This window comes from Protomyctophum parallelum (assembly GCF_964188405.1).
Source record: "Protomyctophum parallelum genome assembly, chromosome: 16".
NCBI classification, from domain to species: Eukaryota; Metazoa; Chordata; class Actinopteri; order Myctophiformes; family Myctophidae; genus Protomyctophum; species Protomyctophum parallelum.
In genome coordinates, this window is record NC_139711.1 from 4,740,493 (window position 1) to 4,757,342 (window position 16,850).

The 16,850-nt window shown below is 39.9% G+C and overlaps 1 protein-coding gene across 1 annotated transcript; it reads left to right on the forward strand.

The window, feature by feature from the left end:
- Positions 1-4,318: 4,318 nt before the first annotated feature.
- On the forward strand, positions 4,319-15,863 carry LOC310873386 (homeobox protein EMX1-like; the record flags this gene model as incomplete). Its single annotated transcript, XM_083785755.1, has 3 exons — positions 4,319-4,748; positions 10,933-11,117; positions 15,696-15,863. 3 exons carry the CDS (start codon positions 4,319-4,321, stop codon positions 15,861-15,863), a joined length of 783 nt encoding a protein of 260 aa, XP_083641881.1.
- Between the last annotated feature and the right edge of the window lie 987 nt (positions 15,864-16,850).

A 16,850-nucleotide genomic window follows, 5' to 3' on the forward strand; every position in this document is an offset into this window, starting at 1 on the left:
ACCTCCTGTTCTATATGCAGTATTAACAATGTTCCATGTTGCTGCACACAGCCAGACACTATTTTCTTTGAATTTTGTAGATTAGTTGATGATGTAACATTTGTATATAGTTTTCTTTTACAACGTTTTCAGATTTGTAGTGGATCTTTCTTCCACTTCCACTTGCAAAGGACTCGTCTGTGGGGCTGAGAAAATCCATTTAAAAAAGCAAGCGTTGACTGGTGATGCAAACATAATCAAGGAATTAATGATGCTTTGTGGATTACATGGCTGCCAGAAAAAATGCATACATTTGCTTTCATAATGTATAATCTGTGGAATATTTGATTTTATGATGTGCTATGAGTAGTTACATACTACACCATACTCATGCTTGTCTTCCAGCCAACTACAGGACCACAGTGGAAATATGTTTCATATGTTGTATAACCTGATAGATATTTAGGTAGCCTACTATGCATGTCTTTGTATTGTATTTTAATTACCCAAATAAAGTCAATGATTCACAGTTATTGTTCCGTTTAACTATTTTGGAGGCGTTCTAGCCCTCCTATATGCAGCTTTAATGTTTGTGTTGTCTGAACAAACATTAAAGATGCCATTGACAATGAACAGAGAATGGTCGGTGGGAACTTGGCCAAAAAGGGACCACCCTTCTTGATGATGTACGATGATTAGAGGGCCCCTCACTTCGCAAGGGGGTGATTTTTTTATTATCAACCTTGTGCCCCTATTTTATGTGAAAATAGCCAATCTGAAAGCTCATGCACAATGTGAGGGACCCAGGCACCCATACAAGATTTATGTAATGCATTTTTTTAATTAATCAAAATAATATTTTTTTTAAATCTACAAGCGCACAAGGTGCCATGCATGCACATTGTGATACTTTGTCATAGACTGTAAAATATACTTTGTGAGCTTTTAGATATGCTCAAGTAATTGATGTAGGCCTATAGGGATGTGATGTTTATGGTATGTTAAACTATTTTTGCTATGGACACTCTGGAACCCCTGGGGGTCCCCGGACCCCACCCACTTTGAGGACCACTGGTCTGGAGTAGAATTTACACAACAATGATGACAGTGCTGTCAAATAAATCTATGAAGCCATCAAAGACTATAGGGTTGCCTAGGGTTGTCTACAGAAACCTAGGTGTTTGTAAAGACGATTTTAAACTAGTTATGGTAACAACTGATGAGGTACATGGTAAAGTGAGTGCCCTCCAACCCCACAAGGCCACTGGCCATGACAATATTCCCTCCAAATTTCTCAGAGACTCAGCCATCTCTATAGCTCCAATCATCACCCACCAGACCTCTCCATCAAACAGGGACAGTTCCCCCAAGATTTCAAACTGGCCAAAGTAACCCCCTTGCACAAGAAAGAGAGTAAATTAGACCCCGGCAACTACAGACCTATTTTTATTCTAAGCTCCATCTCAAAAGTGATGGAAAAAATAGGCAATGAACAGCTTGAAAAGTATCTTGCCACAAATAAATTAATGTACGAGTTCCAATCTGGCTTCAGAACATCCCACTCCACTGACACATGCCTTCTCTATTTGAGCGACCACATCAAACATGAGGGGGATGCTGGCAAATACTGCAGCATGGTCATGCTCCAAAAGGCTTTTGACACCGTGAACCACTCCATACTGGTTAACAAGCTAGAAGCAATTGGTTCCGATAGCAGATCAGTGAGCTGGATGCAATCCTACCTGGAGGGGAGAGAACAGATGGTGGAGGTGAATGGAACACTGCCCCCCCCCCCCCCCCCCCTCCCAGTGAGCTGTGGCGTTCCACAAGGAACCATACTAGGGACTTTACTGTTCCTAATATATGTTAAACGACATGACATCAGCTTGTGACTGCAACTTGTTCCTGTTCGCAGATGACTCGGCACTGCTAGTCTCGGACAGGAACAAACTGCAGGTTGAAAAGGCCCTCAGCTCTGAACTCGGTAGAATCTGCACCTGGCTCGCTGATAACAAACTATCTTTACACCTGGGAAAAACTGAATCCATTCTCTTTGGATCTAATAGTAATCTCAGCAAGGCAAATGGCTTCTTGGTTAGAGTGGGTGACAATGTTATCACACGTAAAGATGAAATTACCTACCTAGGTTCCATCCTGGAGTCTAATCTTTCCGGTGATAAAATGGCCACCAACGTAATAAAAAAGTCAACCAAAGAACAAGATTCCTTTACAGGATCTCCTCACAGGTCAACAAAAACACCTTGAAGACCTTAACAGGAGCCCTCGTATAGGTTTCTTTGACTATGCATGCAGGCTCCTACTTATGGCCTCACCCCCCGAACCCACCTCACCCCTGCCCACTTTGACAGGCTGGAATGGCTTAGGGTCAACGACAGAGTACATCATCTTGCAATCGGTCTGGTCCACAAGATTCGATACACCACCAAGATACCCGCATACCTGTCTAGATACTTAATGTTAATGAAGTCCACACCCACAACACCAGAGGGAGTTCAACGAACCATGTACAACCCAGATTCGGCACAAACAAGGGACTAAATTATTTTCGCTCCTATGCCACCAAAATGTGGCACGCCCTACCAACAGTCATTAAGTGCAAATCCCTTGACTCCTTCAAAACCGCTCTCAAAGGGCACCTACGGACGGCTGCAATTCGAAACTGGCCCCCGTAAAATATGAATCCCCCCCACCGCCCACCCCCTTTCCCCCTCACTGTATATGTTTCTTTTCCCTTTTTACCTCCCTTATGATGAATTCCTGTTCTGTTCTTTGACTATTTGTGCGTCTCTAAATGTTTTGATGAATTGAACAAGGTGGACCCTCTTGTAAACAAGTGTAATGCTTAATTGGGTCGTCCACTCACAGTTAACAGTATTTGTATTTGAGTTTGTGCTTGAAATGTACTGTAATTCTGCAAACTGTTAATAAATATTTCAATCAATCAATCAATGCCTCACTTGTAGGCAACCCATAGTCATTTAATTAGAAGAAATGCCAGTGGACTACTTCCAAACTATATAGTCTCAAATCTCTGTCATCAACAGGTGACATGCTTCATGAGCATGGAATAATACAATAGAAGTAGCCTATAGTGGGAGTCCCATCCCATGCTTGTCTCTTACACAGTTGGGTTCCTTCGCTTAAAAAACGTTGCAGACCCCTGAACTAGACCATCACACTCACCATGGTGGTAGTCTCTCGACTGCACTGCTCACAAGGGCGCTGTTTTTCCTTTTTTTGGCCAATGGGTTCCCAGATTGCATTCAAGTTTAGCCTAGGGCTCATTTCTAATATGTATTTCCCAGAGCTCTGGGTCTGACTCTGGGTACGTGACTGTTGTAATTCCCCACAATGACCACACGAGGACAGAAGAGGACAAGTCAAGTGAGTTGGTGAACCGTTCCCGACCCGTGACATGAACATTTCCTCCCAACAATTCCCATCAATGCTATTATGCTAACATCAATAAACTAAAGAAGAATATAATTAAACAAACACACACACACACACACACACACACACACACACACACACACACACACACACACACACACACACACACACACACACACACACACACACACACACACACACACACACACACACACACACACACACACACACACACACACACACACACACACACGCATTTGTGTATGGTTCAATGAGATTAAACTTGATTTTTTTCCTTCTCTTTCTTTATACAAGTTATTAAAATCTTTAAAATGCGTCTGCGCATGCTCACTATAGGCAGCACTCTTTTGTTATTGTGGGTGGGCGGGGCTCGGGGCAGGTGTTACTGTTGAGTCGCTCGAGCTGTCTGCTGTCAGAGAAGGCTACTGATCCTCACATCAATAACTAGCCTGCACTGGCTGGTCGCGAGCATTTAGTGACTTAAAAACTAATTAACTACTAATTAGCTTTTTATGACAACTGGAGGATGAAACTATAGGCTGATGAAATAGAAGAGGAGCCTTTTAATTATTAGGTTCATGCTTTGCGGAGTTCTTGAGGAAATGTAATGATACAAAAATTATAATTAAAACATTACCGGCCGCTACTATTGTGAGAACCAGCTGGTTAGCTACGACATTCATTGATTTATTACGAGACTGACATTAGTTATTAGAGTAGCCTAATAATAACTACGGTACAATTAGACTAGGTGGAACTTGGAGTTAATATGGATTTTTCACCTGGGAAATTATTAAAGAATCAGAGATTGTACTTGTAGAGACTTTTTTGACGGACAGACTGGATTTGACTAGCCTCATCACCACCATTATCACCACCACCACCATCACCATCAATCATCAGAATGTTCCGACAGGGAAACAACAAGTGTTTCACCATCGAGTCTCTGGTGGGTAAAGAGCCCAGCATCGGGTCTTCGAACCCGGCCACAGCCTGCTGCACCGGCCCAGCCGGAGGAGGAGGAGGAGACGATCCCATCAGACCCACCGCCCTGCGGTTCGGGGAGCTGGGCTCTTGCTTCGGGACCACAACGACCACCGGCGGCACCGGCAGGTCTCTGTACGGGCCGCCGGGGGCCGCAGCCGGGCTGGAGCACATCATCACCCCGGCAGCCTACCACCGAGAGCCGCCCGGCGCACATCATCATCATCATCATCATCAGGTCCACATCCCGGCGCACGCCTTCTTCACCTCCGCCGCCAACCAAAGAGACGCGTTTAGCTTCTACCCCTGGGTGCTGCGGAACCGATACCTGCACGGACACCGCTTCCAGGGTGAGAGACACTTATCGATCCGCTGATTGTTGTTTTGTTGTTTCTCAATGTTGGGTTCGGGAACAACCAGCCAGGGGGGGGGGGGGGGGGGGTCCGAATGGACCCTTGTGGGCCTATAACCAATAATGAACCCTTTATAACGAGAAACCACATAATGAACACTTTCGTAGCAGATTTGTATAGGCTATACATTCTCGGAGTTAAATGAGGATTTTACAGCGTATACGTTGGGATTAAAAAAGGTGTAAAATGAGGGTGCTTTCGTGTAAAGGAAACCGGGGGTCCTTGAAATGGAAAAGGCTGCATGGGAATCCCTTATCTTGTATTTTTAGTCTATCTGAACTTGAACGAGATGTGATTTGTAGCCTAATAAACCAAGGGGTCCATGATTTGTTTACATTTGTTACAGTCTCGCTCTGCGTTAATGGATATGAACTATACATTACATTTTCATGGATATAGGCTATACTTAGAGGAGATTTATGTTATCGATCTATAGATTTTAGGCCTAGCCTACTGCAACTGTCCGAGCAGCGCATATAGTATAATATAGCATAATATACAAATATGCCTACGAACGATATCGGTCTTCATAGGTGTGTTGAACCACGTTGATTTTGATATTTGCTGATTGAATTTAGGTTATTTAGGTGTTTTTACAAGGTTATCAATCTTGTAAAAACACTTATTATCGTAAAACGTATATTCGTTGCATCGTTGGCACGCAGGATTTATTCCATTATGAAACAGGCCTAACCAAATCCATATACACATTCACCGTAAAATGAACATAAAAACAATCGTAAATTATTTATACTTAAAATGTATGATTTCACCATGAAAACAAAGACAATTTCGGATTTCCTCGTTTGTAATGAAGTTCATTTGTTTTGGAAAGAAACAAACGCACAAAAAGCGAATTTCACTGCAGATTAACCTATATTTTTAACACGGATTAACTGCAAAGAAATAACGGCTTTATTTTGTGCAAATATATATATATATATATATATATATATATATATGTTTGGTTGACCTACCTATATACTTATCTGAAAATATAATTTGATAGACTTATTATAGAAAATATCTATAGATAGACAGACAAAATAATCTGATTACCTATATTATAACAAACAACCTGCACGCATGTGAAATAGAAAATTAGAAAGTATAGACAATGTTTTTTTTTAAATATAATTTAGTAAGTTATTTGTCCCAAAGTGAGTTGTGAGAAACAGCCGTTCCATAATAAGACATTTCAGTTCACGCGGGGATTCATTAACATTCAATTAAACATACAAGGGTCAGTGAAATACAGTGAAATAAACAGAATAAAACATAATAAAAATAGGCTACAGTCAGAGGACATATAAATCCCCCTGAGACGTCAAAGAAACAATTCATTTCGTATAGGCCCTATATTCTCCGTAGTCAAGTTGTAGGCCAACTACTAGCCTATTGCTACTATATACGGTTTGCGAAACCCGACCTAAACCAATAAAACACGGCCATTAAAGGGCTTGAAACAAGGCATACGTATTAAGTAAGATAACAAGTTTGTTGTTTTTGACTATAGCCCACACCGCTGCTATGTATTTGGTTTAATTATCATTCATTGCTTACCTCCTGGTAATAATCAAATTATTGATGACTGTTCTCTTTTTGTCTTATTGGATTTCGTTGAAATTTTAGATGTTTTATTTTATTTTAGACAAAAAGACCAGATTAAAAAAAGGGGACAACATGTCACTTTGCTAATTGATGATAATGATCAAAAACAGAAAGTTTATGATATTGATATTTGGTGCATTTAATTTATAATAATAATAGGAAATTACAATATATATAATTGTTATATATGATGAATATAACAATGTTTAATATTACTAATATTTACAGTTGTATAAAAAACAATATGCAATATTAGTTTGATCATGTTTTAAAAAAATGGTTAAAACATGTTTTATCTATATCTCTATAGTAGACCCTATAGTATCTGTATTTGTCTCTCCTCTCTCCTTCTCTCCTCTCCTTATCTCCTCTCCCTCCCCTTCCATATCAACTGTCCATGAGACAATTAAGGCACATTAAACATATAGATATAAAGATATAACATGTCAGGTTTATACGTTCAGCCCATGGTTAAAGACCTTTAGTTTTGAAATAATAATAATATCAGAATGCTACATATAGGCCGCTATAAATCCTGGTGAATATACCTCGTTTATTGTTACAGATAGACCGAAACATTTTTAGATACAGAACAGTTTCAACTGTTCAGTTTCATTCAACTGAAACAGGATATAAGAATCTGCAGCAAATTTTTACTTTAGACTGAAACCTAGACTGAAATGGGGTTGGAATCGTGGATTCAGATCCCGCGGTTCATTTTTACATGAATCTGGAATGGGTTCCCAAACTTTTCAGGTTGAGACCCAAAAGAGAGATTTGACATTTGCCCGGGATTACGGGACCCAAACTATATTGAAAATTGCAGATCTACAAGCTTTTTGGATACTCACGTTTCAAGCTTGTATACACTATTTTCACGACCTAATTATTATTATTTTCATTTATGGAATTTCTAGGGGAAAATGATTTTTACTCGAGTTGTGACCCATACAAATAGCCTAATAGGTCTATGACCCACTGTTTGGAAAAGAGAACACAGTTCCTTTTTACACAGGGAAGGATAACCCTGTTACTTTTTACACATGCAGGGAATTAAGGATATAGAACCCTGTTCCTTTTTACACAGGGAATTAAGGATATAGAACCCTGTTCCTTTTTACACAGGGAATTAAGGATATAGAACCCTGTTCCTTTTTACACAGGGAATTAAGGATATAGAAACCTGTTCCATTTTTACATTAGACTGAAACAGGGAAGGATAATACAGAATCCCTTGCATGGGGGGGGGGGGGGGGGGGGGGACACAGACAAACTGCTTCACTTCACACAGCGTTCTGACACATCAGCCAACCAGCTTCCTTCCTATGAGTAACACTGATTCATCAGCTGGTTTACATTCTGTTGCACAAGCAAAGTGAGAAAACGGCAGTCATAAATGGGAAATGAATCAATCATTTGTGGTGGTGGTGAGATATTAAAATAACTAATATATGCTATGGGCCTTTATAGTGCCACTGCCCATGCTGATGCTAACACTGTTGCATATACTGTCTGCAGGCCTACAATAATTTGTGCTAACCATCTACAGACACAGTCATGTGTAGTATACTATAAGCATCATCTCCTTCTGTTATCACCTGTATGTAAAGTCAATGTTGACTTAATTTGAACCGTTGCAGTGTTATGTTATGCTTTTCACTGCTGAGGACATGCAGTCAGCAACGTCACAAACTAGGATAATTGCCAACTTGACATATTACAAAGTATTTCTCATTCTTTCTTTCTTTCTTTCTTTCTTTAATTTATTCTTATTTTCATAATAATAATAATATAATAATATTTAAGGAACATTTGAGACATGCAAGCTGCAGCCCAATATATCTGGGAGCTTCGCTGCCCATAGTACAACCACAGTGTTTTGGTCGTTGAGAGTTGACCATGCAGTAGGCCTATACAACCACAGTATTCTACTGATGGTCATTGAGCAGTTTTAATGAAGCAGGTGAGTGTTGGCAACTGATGCCTTGCTCAATGGCACCACAACAGTAGGTGGGAAGATAGAAGGCATTAATAATTCATAATCCCCCCCCCCCCCCCCCCCCCCCCCCCCCAGTGTTTCTGAACTGGTTTGGGGGATTTGAGCCAATAATCGCGTGACGAGGATCATTCACCTGCTCAAAGTGCAGGATGCCGTGGCAACCTAGCGTGCCTTGACGCAAGTCCAGGGGTCCCTCAGAATAGTTGGATATTTGAAATGTATCAATGTCACTTGTGCTTTCTGTTTCAGTCAACAGTATACCAGTCTCTTCACCAAATATAGCAGATCTACAAGCTCAGAGCACACCACGTTGTGACACGTTGTGAGCTTGTAGGTCAGCTATTTTTGGTGAATGTTCACCCCAGAATAGGGATGCTGAGGTTTAAGTGGTTAAACACCAAGTATAATGGAAACTGATATTCTCTCAAGTTTTACTCATGACATACTGTATCTTAGAGCAAAAGATTTATATTTATAATAGGCTACATGACATTTGATGCTGTAAAGTAACAATGCAAAGTTAGTTACAGGGGTGACCTGTGCCAAATATGTTTGAGAAACCCATGACCAATAGGTCAGTCCAACGAGATGGGAGCCGCTCTGTGTCGACTTGAACCTTTTGCATGTGAATACAGATCCTGTACAACAGTTCATCAGTCAGGCGTCCTACAGCCAGACCAGACCACACGGTTCAGGGCTGAAGCAGGCTTCTTTGCGTGTGCGTGTCTGCGGTGGGCCGTTTTCTCCGTCTCTTTTCAAAAGTGCCTCGCAGCTTTCCATAAGGCGGTTCAAAATAATTCCTAGATCTATTTGCTTATGTAAAATATTTTTGTAACTTTACGTGCAATTTTAATAAACCGTCAAAAAAGGCGGTGGCAGGGTCCCAGATGTTGTCACCGTGTGGCTTTGAGACGGTCACGGACACAATGAGAGCGGAGAGTAAACTTCGTTGCACTATTGTCTGGGTTTGAATAAAACCCGAGGCATCTATGAGATTTGGATTTGTTTAATTGCACATCAATTCACCTGACAAACAAATGGACTTTGCATTTTGCCAAGCGTGACGCATTGTGTAGTGCTGTGATGCTTTTAGGTGGTCAGTGGTTATAGTGAGCAGACCTTGGAGCATCTTAGAGAGGAACATAGAAGACTTGTCATCGATGCTCTTCCTAATGGCAGGCTACTTGGCGTTAGATTATTGTCCAATTAGATGGTTTGTTTTTGTACTTTTGAAATAAATGCTGTTTGATGTAGTTCTGCGGTGTTATTGAGTGCAAAAAAAGGGGGGAAAGCGTAATCGATACTTAGATTGAGTATACAAAATTCCATAGATGTCTGTAGGTTCTTATGCATATTATTCTCTGATTTAGATCCTGAAAAATAACAGTTTTGAGACTTCCTCAAGTATTTATATGATCTACAAAGTTGAATGGTTTCTTTACAAATGTATACCGCCAACGCCCTTGTCTGACTGGATTTACATTCTGGCTGTCCTGAAATCCATTTTCAAAATGGAGAACCAGATCATCTGCAAAAATTCAAGCAGAGCAGAGCCCATGTGCTTTGAGCCGTTAGTTATGTGTTGAGTGTTGTGCTGTAGTAGAGGTTTGAACTGCAGTGGTTAAGATTGTTGTCGTTTGTTAATCAGGGGATGTAATCCTGATGTGAGGATTACATCGTGACAAGGTCCTGTGCAGAGATAAATTAATCTGCATACAAATGTTTACCATTATTGCTGTTTTTAGCAATACATTTGCAAATTAAGTCACTTGGCTGGCTGAGTTTGAAGACCCACAGCTAATGATACTTATGGAGAAAATGATACCTATGGAGAAAATTAATGGAGAATCATTTAATGGGCCACTCGTCGTTCTGAAAGGGGGTGGGGCTACGACACTCTATAGGCAAACTATAAGCCTTTGATTTTTCTTTTCAATTTGTCTGATGTTTTCAGTTTCGTAAAACAAATGTTTGAAAATGTGTAGCAAAATAAGCCTCAGGTTCAGACTACACCTTTTCGGTCCTACTAACATTAGTGGATATCTGCTCTTTTAAATGGACAGAAATAAAATGTAGGCCTACTACTACTCCCTCTCCCTCTCTCTCTCTCTCTCTCTCCTACTCTCCCTCTCTCTCTGTCTCTCTCTCTCTCTCTCCTTCCATATCTCTCACACACGCCCGCCTGCCCGCCCGCACGCACGCACGCACGCACACACAGCATGCTTCCAATGACGGTATGTTACGATTTCATAGGACAAATTATAATATCATGTTGCTTCATTTGGACTTGTGTCATTCTATATTCTCTGACATGTAGCTATGTTATGGCTACTCAAAGCGCAGGAGAATGACCGTTGCTTTGATAGCCTATAGTAGCCTATTTGATAAACATGTCATTGATTGGACACAGACTTGACTCGAGTACATCTTAACTTAAGACGTACGTAAAACAGGAATAAATACGGGATTTGTCACCCCTACCCTCTCTCTCTCTCTCTCCCCCTCCTCCAGGAGATGACAGTAGTCCAGAGAACCTGTTACTTCATGGTCCATTTTGCAGGAAACCAAAGCGGATCAGAACAGCGTTCTCTCCTTCTCAGCTGCTCCGACTGGAACGGGCCTTTGAGAAAAACCATTATGTTGTGGGAACAGAAAGAAAACAACTGGCCTCCACTCTCTGTCTCACTGAAACACAAGTAAGACACACACACACCTGTCTCACTGGAATACAAATAAGACACACACGAAACACATAAATAGACAGGCAGTGCTGTCTAAGGCCTGACTCACACGTGCACAACAGATTGATGTATAGCTGATGCATGAGACTTATTGACTGATGCAAGCTCGCAATGCATTTCCAATGGGAGTCACATCGTTTGACACAACATTTGTGTTGTATGAGGGGGAAGGGGGCAGTCGAAACACAGCCGAAAGCCGTACAACAAAAATGTTGTGTCAAACCATGTGACTTCCATTGGAAATGCATCAGTAAACAAGTCTCATACATAGCATGCATCAATGTTGTATTCTAGATCGAAAGGTGTGAGTGAAGCCTAAGAAAGAAAGAAAGAAAGAAAGAAAGAAAGAAAGAAAGAAAGAAAGAAAGAAAGAGCAATAATCTTATGTGGCATGTTGTATCATGTTATTATAGAGAGATGGATGATAGATGGATGACTGAGTCACATTCACATTCTAATCAAACCTTCTGTTTATCATCTGGTTGTCACAATAACGTACATGCCAATTTAAAGCAATGATGCAATTGGTGACGATTATTTTTATGAGCTAATTTCACAATCAATGAACCAACTAGCCAAACAATTAATCAATGAATCAGGCACTCAAGATAATATGACTCAGATGTTCTCTTTTATGCTTTTCTGTTCTGAGTGAACATTCTAGTCTCTTCTCTTCTATTCTCTGCTCTTCTGATCGACTTGAGACCAGTGGTGTAAAGTAACTAAGTACATTTATTCAAGTAAATAAGTACAATTTCAAATGCAGAAATGCTTGACATCACGGGTTAAGTCCGAAATCAGAGTAGCCTAGTTCTCCCACCACTGCTTGACAGCCACTGTCGAGGTACAATGGCTGTCAGAGTTACACTGGCTTTTAACAACCTGAAAAGGAAATGTGATCTGTAGTGAAGACGTCAGGCAGGCCGCAGTAAATCATTACCTCAAGCAACGCAGTCATCTCAGACGGTTTCAAGATGATTTACAGACAAAAAGTGATTACATGAATCTCTAGAATCTCTTGAATCTTAAAGAAACATTCCATGTACAACTACTGTGGAGACCTGCCCTAACCTGTCTGTATCGATGTGTAGATAGATAGATAGATAGATAGATAGATAGATAGATAGATAGATAGATAGATAGATAGATAGATAGATAGATAGATAGATAGATAGATAGATAGATAGATAGACAGACAGACAGACAGACAGACAGATAGACATCTATAGACAGACAAAGCCTGCCAAATCACAAACCAATGGATATGGATACAAATTTGATTTATGTCATGAGCAGAGTAATACAACCCATAGACTAAATCTGAGATTCAGAGTGTGTGTGCATGTGTGTGTCTGTGTTCCTGAACTTGGCCATTTATATTACGAATGTAAAGTATCTGTATACTTAAGGTTAAAGGAAAACGTTTCCTATGTTCAACCGTTTTGAAGTGACGTCAATAATGTAGTGTGGCAAACATACGCTGTCTTCAGTGTATTTCTGTGTGAAATGTTGAAATCGCAAAAGGTTAGTGTTACAGTAGGGGTGTGTGTGTGTGTGTGTGTGTGTGTGTGTGTGTGTGTGTGGGTGGGTGACGTGACATGGTGTCCCTGGCTGTCCTTAGTGTCACTCATGTATAAATAAGAAATATATTTGTCAAAAACCTTCTGAATATTGTGCAGGACATTATGGTCCATGTGAACATACTCAAGATTAAAACATTTCATTCCTCATTTCTTCAGAATTGTCAACCAAACACAGCAAAACTCATATGGTGCGACTGTCCTGGCCTTGTTTCTCAAAGTAGGAACTTAAATAAAACTAAGGAAAAAAATGCTAAAATTATTTTAAAAAATCCATAAATATAATATAGATGTCTATTTGTGAGCCTAATCTTTTCAAAGTCCAAGCATAATGTTTTCAGTCATTTCTGATCAAAAATATTTTGTCCCCCAAACCAAAATCATATTGTGTGACACCATTTTGGGAAATTTCAACAGGCAATTGTTTACACACCCATTGGGATACAGAGGTACTTCTTCAGTAAGGCTGTTCAGCACTTGCATTACAATAGCATGACAGGTGTCTGTGGTGAATTATCATTTTAACATTTTCATAAAATACGATCTTGTTGGAACGCTGACAAATGCGACTCTTCCAAGTGTCTGTGGGTGTGACACCTTTTTCATTAAAAAAGCTTAAGGTATTAGGTTTTTGGTCATAATTACATGTAAATCTATGTTGCTTTGTTATAGCTAGCATGTTGTTAGCATGCTAATGTGTAGCTAGTAGCCTCAAGGTTATGTTAAGTGCAGAAAACGTAATATGGTGTGACACTTTATCATAATGGTGTGACTGTTTTCCTGTCACGCCATATGACTTTTTTGTCACACCATATGATACAAACTGTAATTTCCTACAGATATAGCAATAAATAACAAAGTCCCATGTTTCTTTTGTCCATTTAAACATTTGTTTTAAACATTTTCACCTAAAATCTGCAACTATCCACAATAAATTGTGTTTAATTTCGTTTTATTCAGTCATTGCCATGTTATTCAATGTTAAAGCAATTTTCCTGTTGCTGTTTTTCCTGAGTAATTGTTTAATCAATCTGTAAAGTTCAGTACTCACTAATAAGTAGGTTAAAACACAGTTTGCTTTGAAAAATGAAGATATGATCATACGGTGTGACACTAAATAATTTGGTGTGACGTTCCAAATAGTGAAAAAATCATACCTTTATTAATGATGAAACCATTAATGTTTATGGATTACATAGCAAATAGTCTAAGGAAGAGTCACAAATATTTGTGTAATTTTAGAGCAAGTTTTGTCACAATAAATGCAAAATATATTGAAAGACCGATAACATGGGCCTCACATTGAGTGTTGATTACGAAAATAATATACAGATTTAATACATTTTCACAAAACTATAGTGGATCACAGGTTAGTTATGATAAAGGACTTTGATAAAGTGAGCAACTTAAGAAAGTTGTACTCCATTTTCATTTTATAAACAATTATTGTCATGTCACACCATATGACGATTTTAGGCACAAGTACAACAAAATGCTGAATAAATTCTGATTCCAATAAAATATCTAAAAACAAAATATGTTTCCATAAAGATGAGAGTGAGTAGAACAAAAGTAAATCATTTTTATTCCTGTTATTTAAAGGTTTTAAAAAAAAACTTTTTTTGGGGTGTCACGTCACTGACCCGTGTGTGTGTGTGTGTGTGTGTGTGTGTGCGTGCGCTGCTCAGGACAATACTAATAATAAATAATATTTATTTATGATTCATCATTGGCTCACTTAGTTAATTGTGATGTTCTATTGGTTAGTTTAGCATGTACTGCATGTTAGTAGAAAGTGCTGTGGAATTATTTTCGCCCCGTAAAACTATGTTCACTAAACAAGAAAGTAATCATCATAAACAAAATAAATTGACCAGTAAAGTGACATATAGTCTCAGAGGTAACATCTACTGTAGTGATTCTCAACCAACATCCATTTCCATTGTTTGGTGAAATCCTCAACGTTACGGTTCATTGTTTCCATTTGCTCAGAGTTACAGACCTGGCGTTCAGACAGGCAGATGCATAGGCACAGTCTACCATTCATTTTCAAAATGGAAGCCAGCGACGTGAAGCAACAAAGCAAATCCGGCATCCGATGTTTGTAGCTGCTGCAAAAGATATCAAGCTACACATTGAAGTTGAGCTGGGTTCAACTTCCAGATGCAAATATACAAAGAAAGCTATACAACTGTAGCTGCAATGACGCAATGAAGCGAAGCGCGAATCGATCAAATTGATTCGGTTTTTTTGTGCTTCAACTCGCAGAGCAGAGCCAGCAGCGTGGCTAGCAGTTTGCATGGGACATTTGTGGCCGTAGTACCTAAAACAATGAAATTGAGTTGATGTGGGTTTTTTAAGGGTAACTGTTGTATAATCGCAATATTACACTCGAGGGTGTGCTTTATCATGATTCTGACACACGTCCGCGAGCTTGATGACGTCAGCGATCGTGTTGAACAACACAGATACAAAGCGACAAATATGCTGTGTATCTTTGCATCTGCTCGTGTGAACGTACCATATGGGTGGATCCTTTTGGAGCCCTGGTGGTCCGCAGACCCAAACGTCGAGAACCAGTGCTGTAGTTCAGTGGTTCCCAAACATTCTCATGTCAAGGGCCCCCAAATTGACACTAATTAGCCCCCCATTTGAAAAGATATACCAAGGACCCCCATAAGAGAAGATTTATTTTATGGCTCTAGCAGTGATTCTCAACCCATTTAATTTCAAGGACCCCCAGTTTGACTGGGGGACCCCCATTTAATGGCATTCCTATCTCTGGGACCCCCAATTTATATTGTAAAATCAATGTTAATTTTTTACTCTGAGAGTTTATACAAATGGAGTTCTCGTTGATACTGTACTATAAAAGCTTCACATAGCTGCTGTGTGAGTAAAGGTGGTTGTTTCTATTATATTAACTCTATGTCCTCCATCCTGTGCCGTATAGGTGAAGGTCTGGTTCCAGAACCGCAGGACTAAACATAAACGTCAGAAGTTGGAAGAGGAGAGCCCCGAACACGGCAAGAGAAAAGGAAGTCAGCACATGAATCGCTGGAGAGTCGCTACACAACAGAGCAACAGCCCTGAGCAGATAGACATTATGTCCGAAGACTAGAGGCACGCGCACGCACGCACGCACGCACACACTCACGCACGCACGCACACACGCACGCACGCACGCACGCACGCACGCACGCCCATGCCTCTCCCGGTTTGGAGAGTCCTATAAAGATTGTAAAATGTATATTTGCTAAGTTTCTATTTTGCGAACTCGCGTAACTAGAATTTATTTAAGCTCTATATTCAAATGGATCATAACGAATACCAGACGACTCGCCCCTTTACCAACTCGCCCCCGCGGAATGTGTTGATGTCGTTAAAAGTTCATTTAGTATTTCCCTCCCCTCTCTGAAATCTGAAAATGTCTTGTATACGGATTTATTTGATTGTATAGTAGTCGATCTCTATACTAAAATTAAGAAAGAATAACATGAGACAAGAGACGTTGACTGCTTAATTAAGTTAATTTAGGACCTTCTAGCAGTTAAACTAAACACATTTCTTCCATGCAGCCCATGTTTTGTAATGGCTTCATCATGCTATTATTCCAGTGGATATACAGAGCTTGAACTTAACAATGATAAATTAATATGATAAAACCTTATATATAATCACCAACATGAATTATGTTTATTTACAGCTAGGTAGAGTAGTGGGGCGAGATGGAAAAGGGGCGACTGTACCTGTTACCGATCATAACATATTGCATTGCAACTTGTTGTCGGCTTGTAGATTTCTTCAAATAATTAGGGCTCTTGCACGCACGCACACACACACACACACACACACACACACACGCACACACGCAGGTTTAACAGACGTTAATCAGGGAAAGCAAAGGAGCAGTAGGGCATCATTAAATGTATAAAAGCACAAGAAATAATGAAAAACAAAAAGACTGAAGACACGTTTGGAGGAAACGATGGTCTGTGAGTTGAAGTGGCTGAACAGAGTTATGCCAACTATCACAAAATGTTTTGACTGACTGGCCGACTTTCAGAGACTGCTGTTGAAACGGCTCTACAACTCACACTGTTGAATG